Genomic DNA, 8,966 nt, shown 5'->3' with positions numbered 1-8,966 from the left:
CGCCTTTCCACTTACAACGCGTTGTGACAGTAACAAACATTCAACTCAGCTACTTTACAGTAGAATTTATATTCTATCTTTCTGGTAAGTCGGGTTCACTCTGGTCTTGTGTGTGCCTATTTGATACAGTAATGTTTGCCTTTGCGGTAAAACGCACTTGCCTCGAGTTTGGCGGAACAGCCTACACCTAATAGCAAACAGTGCCAAATTCACCGTGATATCGTCCGGAACAACTTTTGTTTGGTTGACAATTTATTTAGGACAGCGAACCCTCAGCCCTATCGCTGGATATATGAGCGCACATGAATAAACCGTTTGTAGCCCTGGGGTGTATAGATGGTGTTTTTTTCTGTCCGTTGAAGTTTGTAGTTTGACTGTAAACGTTTCGTCACCGGTCAAGGGCTAAAAATGTTTCGCCGTTTAGCGGTGGCGGTCGTTGATGGTGTTATCCAAACTGATGTCAAAATGTTTGCAACCAAACTACCAAATTCAGCAAACAGAACAACAGACAAATGCATGCGTTTTCTATCTGCATTCCGATGGTAGTTTTCATGCATTCTCTGGGAATGCATGTTCGTGTTTGATTTCATTTAACTTCTTAATAAAGATGGATAAAGGACACTCAGTATGTTTGCACATACAGGATATAGAAACTGAAGCAAAATTTGGAGAGTGAAGCAGTTAAAGTTTCGTTTTCGTTCTGAGGTGGAATCCATCTACGTAGGTAGATCAATCCAAGGAGCACCCTTGCAAAATGGCTTTCAGATCCATAGAGTGCATCTCAAGCACACGGTTCACTGAAAAGTGCTCGCCATTTTCCATCCTTCTGGATTAAATTTAATCCTCAAATAAACGTAATCAACTCGGTATCTTAGTCTGATTTAATCCACCTGCTTGTGATTTAGAGGGACTGTTCGTAGGTAATTAACCCGAAATCTGTTTTCGAGTGTTTCCGCAAAAGTTCACCACAATGATACGAAGAAATCTCCTGTCTATGATATCTTTAGCGTTTTAGTAAACGCTTGAGTAGTCTAGAGAGGCATTTTCAATCACCGGAATGAATTTAAGACGTTTTAGTCATGGTTCTTATATTCTCAGGTAATTCACTACAGTATAGTGACCTTGTGTATGTCATCATTTTGGGTTCCTAATAAAGGATATTTGTCCGCAACATAAACAGTTCTCGATTTAAACTAAACTGTGTAAACCTGAAAAAATATAGAGAGCGTGCCATATAGAAAACATGAAAAATAAGCCGTCGAATAAACCGGGATCCTTTGCTATTTGCCTGATGCAAATGAAGTGCGTCTGTTATGTTCAGGTCTGCTGGCATTTGCAACCTCTCGTGTTGTGGTCCGGGTTTTATGGCAGAAATTCCATTTGTTAGTAGAGCGCATCTGTGCTGAAAAGTTGGAACGCCGTATATACCTGTTTATCCTTATGGAAATCGTTGGCAGTGCGGACCTCACGAACCAGTGACTGATCGGTGAGTGAAACCTTAACCGTTTGGCCACGAGTGGCCGAAAAACAGAGGAACTAACCTTCTTCCGGGCGGACCATGGCGCCAACCATCCACTAATCACGGAGATTACATCACATGGTCACAACTGACTGATTGTTTGAGTGGTGACTTCTCAAAAGCAGTCTTTACTCATTTTGTGATATCTTCTCACTATGAGCCACTTACTGACCGCTGGTTAACCAGTGATCACTGGCATCCATTGACATGAACACCCATGTACGCCTGGCGAGCTAGCTTGCCTCAATATGATTTTGTTCTTTAGTACAACCTGGTAACTCCTAAACCTTGATGCCAGTTCTTTGTATAATATAGCCTTTTACTGCTGCGCACAATGTCGTAAAATATCCCGTTCTCATGTACTTTCCTGTTACCTGAGGTTAACAAGCACAGATTTAATATCAAGAGGCATTGTGCTTCAAACAATTTGTGGCCTAGGAATCCCTGTAAATGGCACAGGGCGTTTATCGCTTTTTTCGTCCAACAAAAGTGATTCTGTGTGTGCAAATATCCCTGGAGGGAAATGTATATGCATCGGATCTGTCCAAATTAACTAACAATCAATCACCACCAAAATTAGCCTCAATCCAGTAAGGTTTGTAGACGATGAGATTCTTCAAATGCAGTAAGTGGTGTGGATTTTCAGGCAGGAACGTATGCATTTTATGATAGTTCAAGAGGTTTACATCTTCAGGTACAACGCCATATCAAGTAGCTCTCTCACCGTCTGATCCTGTTTTCCTCGTCGTTGAATGTCAAGCAAGAAGAATGATTTAACATTGTCCTTTTCTGTAACACGTTCTCTTCACTTTGGGCTGGTCATTCGTTCTGTATAGAGACAATTTATTGCTGTGTTTTTGGGTCAGTTCAGCTGCCTTGTGGTTTCGCGTACATTAGGATGTACGTTTTAGGGAAATTTCTCCCTCATTATACAAATGAGGTCCTTGTAGACTGCTACCGAGTCCAACGTAATTAGACTTTTGAGAGTCGAATCTTTATGAACTTCTCTGTACACAAAGATGTAAATTACTTGAATTGGCATTACTACAGCACCAAAAGACTCGCCACCATCCTGCAATTCAGTATTTCTCAAGTACTAGCCGATAACGTTATCCATACAAAAAGTAAACCGGTGGCGCAACCGACATCACGATGATGGTAACTTACACGACAAGGGCAAACGAGGAAAGCCTATCTGGAAAACTTATTTCAAATTATTCCAAACCAATCATGGGTTGCACAGTTTGCTACAACGATGAATGGGCTACTACACGTGGATGGCGTTGCAGGCGAAGATGCACCCAGACATTAGTGATATAATTTAATGTTCCTTGAGCATTTTTCGTAGAGCCTTTGGTTTGGAAGTTACATTTTTACGTTAATCAAGTTGCTCCAAATTTTGAAACTTTCTGCAGTTTTGACGCAACACAAGAAAAAGGAATTCCATCTAAGGGTGTGCGTGTGTGGGCATGAGCAGCAGACAATATGCAACAAAAGCGAATCGATCAATGACGATGAATTATAAGCGCTTTGACAATTTGTCGAGACATTGCTCGAAAATATCGAGCACAGAAAACATAAAGATTTCTGGTGATGCAAAAACACACCTAATCAGATAAGAGCTCAAAAGAATCTGGAAATCACAAGGTGAACAAGTCAACCTATCCCTTAATCAAACCATATAATCTTCGAGAACCTAGCACACGCCAACATAGTCGGGTTGCCATGATGACTGGAGCATGCGAAAGAGTAAATTGCTGAAGCATGAGTGTGATTAAACACTAGCCAGTGATTATATAATTTTCGCTGCTGATGGTACAGGCAGTCAAGCGTGTTGCCATAATGCCCTTAAGAAAAGAGGAATAGGTTTCACGAAATACACTCATTTGCAAACAAATTTGGTTTTAACGTGGGACTCACCTGGAACCCAGCTAAATCACTCGTTTGTGATGTTTCCAGGCAACTGAATGAATAATTTTCAGCCAACACAATTTGTGATATCAAAATCGGCAAGTTGTATGTTTAAAAGAGGGATTGAATAAAAGACAGATTAGTGTATGCCTGAACACCCCTGCGATACTGTTACTACGTCTATTGCAGATACTGTGTTTCTGGTTAATTGCATGTCGTGCACTAGATTTCCTAACAAAATCATGGTTGCTATAAAAATATACTTATTTGTCATTCTTTACGGACTGAACAGGATCAAGGTGGAAGCGAATAAGGAGAGATCAATATCTTTCTGATAATTTAGCATTTGAGGGCATGGATAAAAAAGATTAGCTAAAATTAAATAAGTAGTTTGTCACATATGAATCAAAAGGTATGGCCATCTATTTTTGAGCAAAACTCCATTTTAAAGAGGTGAGACGCACAACATCAACGACTTGGTTTTTCAACATAATTTGGTTTCACTTACAGGCCGAAATGTTTACCAGTCCCCTCACACCGAAAACGATTTTCGGAAGTGATTCGTTCCGCGGTTACTCTCTCCGTTTGCGCTTTGTACCCCGGTATCATTTTCTGCTCTATCTATGGGAATCTGCAGCGCCTATACAAAACTGGGCATGCTTATTAGAGATTAGACACTATTTTATTTTTCAGACCCAAGTATGCGAGGAGAGAGGAACCAAAACAAGTACGATATCCGTGTTCATTTTTGTAAACCAGATTTCGGAATGTGAATGAATGTCACTAAAAGAATGTACACTGAAACCGATATCTGAATAGCGAAGCAGTTTGACTTTGGCCACTTTTATTGACATTAATCCTTCGACAATCCTATGCAAATAAGTTAAATAAATGTAAGTTGTTGTGATCTTCTTTACAAACATGCGAGTTGATAAATAGGAAATTCGAATTAATAATCTGTCATGCAACAGATAGCTTTTGTCGCAGTGCTGTGAATTCAACATATCTGGTCAGCTGTCGACAGAATATCATTTCAAAGCGAATGAGAACACGTCCTCAAATCTCAAGCAAGTCAGTATGCACACTGAATGACAAAAATATTATGGCTTTTGAAATCCAAAGTCCACCTTTACGTACCGAAAGTCCTGATTAAATGGCGATTTCGAAAACTCATATGCAAATGAAAATTTCTTCCATTGCTGCAGTGTGTCTACTTTGTCACAAACCAAAAGGGGATGATGAATTTAGACAAATACATTCATTTGCATATCAATTCGGTTTCGATGTTAGGCTCACCTGAATCTCTAGATTATGAGGTAGCCTGATGCAGTACATTCTGTTTCTTACGAAAATCACAAACGGTTCAGCTTGGTTCTAAGTGTGCCCCGCGTCAAAGCCATATTGGTATACAGATGAGCGTATAAGTCGAATTTTGTGCAATCCTGGTTCAGGTGGAGCATAAGATTGATGATTGAGCATAAGATTTGACAGCAAAATCAGTTGCTTGTTTCCGATAAGTAGTGCGTTTGTTCAACTGTTTCTTAAACTCATCAAGAATTCATCGATACGGCCTGGAGAAAACCTCTTTAACCCCGCTCTCTTGGACCTAGCATTGCGGTCCAAATAGGGACTAAGCAATGGTTTTCAGCCTCTGGCATTTCATTGTGCATCTCATTGTCGAGTTTGCAAACAATAAAATGTCTGCTCACTGTCACACCGCTCTCGCTTGAACGGTCGTCCTTCTGTTCTGGCGGTGAATCCGGTGAGTTCCGGTGAGTCCACACCAAAGGAAAGCACTGGACTCGAGTTTCGCACTTATTAGCGCTCATCAGCAGTGCGGGGATTTGAACCGCGAACATGTAACCTCTACTCCACCGACTCACGTTAGACACATCTGAATTCCTACATCTCAACAGGGCAACGTGTTCACACTTGAACGATGTGGCTGGTGTACCCGACTCATTGAAAGACGATGCAATAGCTGTCCTGGCTGTGACCATCGATTAACCCGCCAGTCAGGACTTCTCAGGCAGCTGTGGCTGGTGTACCCGACTCATTGAAAGACGATGCAATAGCTGTCCTGGCTGTGACCATCGATTAACCCGCCAGTCAGGACTTCCCAGTCAGGCAGCTTGACACACGCTTGAAACCCAGTGGGCATCTTTTAGGTTGCAGTTTGTGATTTTGCGCTCAGGTACTTTGGGGACAGCCACTTGCATGTTTTTTTAACTTATAGCAGGGTTTACTCTTGATCGCAGGCTGAAGAGTCAGCCAATACTGCCGTCTGACGTAATTGCCCACTTAATGTGTTATGCCCAAAGCAATTGTGTCCACAACAAATCTCACTGTGAACGTAACCCTTCTTTACCACTTCATTAATATGCATTCAAAGTATCCAAGTTCTTCAAAAGCTTCATCTCTTTTTTACTGCTGGAAATTTAAGCGAACAGGGTGAATCAAGCTACTTATGTAGTATGGAGAGTGTAGTTTGGCGCCGAGGTAGCAAGCAGTTTTATGCGGTCCTCAAGAACTTCCAGCAAGATACAATGATAAACATGGTAACTGAGAGGAAGAGTCTTTAAAAAGCAAACTACAACAGAACACTGTCTGACAAGTAGCTTTTGCACGTTGCGCAGTTACACACATTTATTCTGCTTTATATATTCGTTCATGCAGCTTACAGGTGAACGGTTGACTTCAGATTTCGTGACACACCAGATTGCACCAGGTGTCACATCCACGTGCACAGTCTTTCGCCAGATGCCTTTGTTTGGACGCAATAGTTTCGGTGAACTTAAATTGTAACTAAATGTTCTTGAGCTGTTGTTACACTCTGAGTTATTTTTCTTGGCATATCACCTGTGCAGCGACACGTACGCACGTCGGTATATACGATGACCTTAACGATTCTAATACCAGGTGCCACCCGGTATTTCTAAGAACTTGTAAGCTGTGACGACTGAATCACTAACAAAAAACTCAGCTGTTCAGATTTTAGCGTCGTACGGTGTGTACTCAAGTTTGTTAGTGCTGATAAACTTTCAGCATGATGTAAACAGAATCCATAGGTGACAATATTGTCCTCGCAATTCATATGGAATAATCCTGAGCTCATGACGTACTGTTAAACTCGGATATCTTCACACAGTTTTAAGCCTCAAGGAAAACTCACCCGCCTTCATACCATAAGCTACATTGTTCGTGTGTTCATGAATGCAGCTTCATTTGTTTCTCAAAACCTCCGTGTCCGCGAAGCCAGCACATTCTGCTATTCCTAGAGTCTTCAAATCCTTGCATTCAAACGTTTGCCTGAAGAAAGTAGATCATTGAAAGACGATGCAATAGCTGTCCTGGCTGTGACCATCGATTAACCCGCCAGTCAGGACTTCCCAGTCAGGCAGCTTGACACACGCTTGAAACCCAGTGGGCATCTTTTAGGTTGCAGTTTGTGATTTTGCGCTCAGGTACTTTGGGGACAGCCACTTGCATGTTTTTTTAACTTATAGCAGGGTTTACTCTTGATCGCAGGCTGAAGAGTCAGCCAATACTGCCGTCTGACGTAATTGCCCACTTAATGTGTTATGCCCAAAGCAATTGTGTCCACAACAAATCTCACTGTGAACGTAACCCTTCTTTACCACTTCATTAATATGCATTCAAAATATCCAAGTTCTTCAAAAGCTTCATCTCTTTTTTACTGCTGGAAATTTAAGCGAACAGGGTGAATCAAGCTACTTATGTAGTATGGAGAGTGTAGTTTGGCGCCGAGGTAGCAAGCAGTTTTATGCGGTCCTCAAGAACTTCCAGCAAGATACAATGATAAACATGGTAACTGAGAGGAAGAGTCTTTAAAAAGCAAACTACAACAGAACACTGTCTGACAAGTAGCTTTTGCACGTTGCGCAGTTACACACATTTATTCTGCTTTATATATTCGTTCATGCAGCTTACAGGTGAACGGTTGACTTCAGATTTCGTGACACACCAGATTGCACCAGGTGTCACATCCACGTGCACAGTCTTTCGCCAGATGCCTTTGTTTGGACGCAATAGTTTCGGTGAACTTAAATTGTAACTAAATGTTCTTGAGCTGTTGTTACACTCTGAGTTATTTTTCTTGGCATATCACCTGTGCAGCGACACGTACGCACGTCGGTATATACGATGACCTTAACGATTCTAATACCAGGTGCCACCCGGTATTTCTAAGAACTTGTAAGCTGTGACGACTGAATCACTAACAAAAAACTCAGCTATTCAGATTTTAGCGTCGTACGGTGTGTACTCAAGTTTGTTAGTGCTGATAAACTTTCAGCATGATGTAAACAGAATCCATAGGTGACAATATTGTCCTCGCAATTCATATGGAATAATCCTGAGCTCATGACGTACTGTTAAACTCGGATATCTTCACACAGTTTTAAGCCTCAAGGAAAACTCACCCGCCTTCATACCATAAGCTACATTGTTCGTGTGTTCATGAATGCAGCTTCATTTGTTTCTCAAAACCTCCGTGTCCGCGAAGCCAGCACATTCTGCTATTCCTAGAGTCTTCAAATCCTTGCATTCAAACGTTTGCCTGAAGAAAGTAGATTTTAGTTTGTGCAACAGTAAAACACTGTTATTTCATATATAGATATATATATATATATATAACGAGAAATACTCCTACCGGCTTTTTTCTGTATGGACTTTTGAGGCCATTTTTATAGCATGCACGACAAACCCATTTTTAACTAAAAAGACCAACCTGACAGATAATTGCCTATTATCCGCCATCTTCCTATTCCGTCTGTTTGCAGGCTTTTTATACTACATCAGTCCAACAGTTAACCCGATCCTATACAGCCTGATGTCAGTTCGATTTCGTCGGGCATTTTTGGCTGTATTTTGCACCAAAAAGCACACCAGACAGCCCAGACGACAGCCTACACTGAAGAACACGTGCATCAACGTCTCCTACGCACCACGCTGTGAGCACTCTCAAGCCAGTTCGTCACAACGTCACGAACGTTTCATTTCGATACAATGACTACAGCTGCGGTCCGTCCTGAATAAAATTTTATACTGTATTGCTTAACCACGTGGTTTTTTCTGGGCCAAGTTTTCCGAAGGTTAATGACTGGGCAAAGGAAACTTGAGGTAAATAGGCAAATATCCCATTCCGTCGAAAACGCGCAACATTGGAAACGTGCAACGAGTCACGAAAACTGTTATTCTCTCGTGACGTTTTTTTTCGGGACAGAGATCTGTGACATCCAATTGCGCTCGATTGTTTTAAATGAAACAAAACGACCTGCTTCCTTTTCTGATATCTCTAATGTAAGATGGTTTATTCTGGCAGAAGACTGAATAGTATAAAACCATAGGAATTCCGAGAGAACAGACCGAGAAATCACTTCACGTGATCACACCAGAAGGTATGATTTGAGCAAACAAATGAAAAAAGATAGCGGTCGTTCAACGGTCGGTGTACGGTTTTACCAAAATTAGGTTTCCTGGCTGATGGCGTGTTGTCTTCACGCGAAAACTACCA

The 8,966-nt window shown here is 41.4% G+C and overlaps 1 protein-coding gene across 1 annotated transcript in view; it reads left to right on the top strand.

Moving 5' to 3' along the window:
* T265_01572 (hypothetical protein) overlaps window positions 1-8,462 on the top strand; it is a gene marked incomplete at both ends in the record, with an annotated part of 15,427 nt that extends 6,965 nt beyond the window's left edge. Inside the window, one exon of the mRNA XM_009165631.1 lies at window positions 8,143-8,462. Within this exon, the coding sequence (XP_009163895.1) occupies window positions 8,143-8,462 (320 nt within the window). The remainder of the gene's footprint in view (window positions 1-8,142) is intronic.
* Between the last annotated feature and the right edge of the window lie 504 nt (window positions 8,463-8,966).

Source organism: Opisthorchis viverrini, assembly GCF_000715545.1.
Source record: "Opisthorchis viverrini unplaced genomic scaffold opera_v5_17, whole genome shotgun sequence".
Classification (NCBI taxonomy): Eukaryota; Metazoa; Platyhelminthes; class Trematoda; order Opisthorchiida; family Opisthorchiidae; genus Opisthorchis; species Opisthorchis viverrini.
Note: the sequence above shows the minus strand (reverse complement) of the source record. Positions and strands in the feature narration are given on the sequence as shown.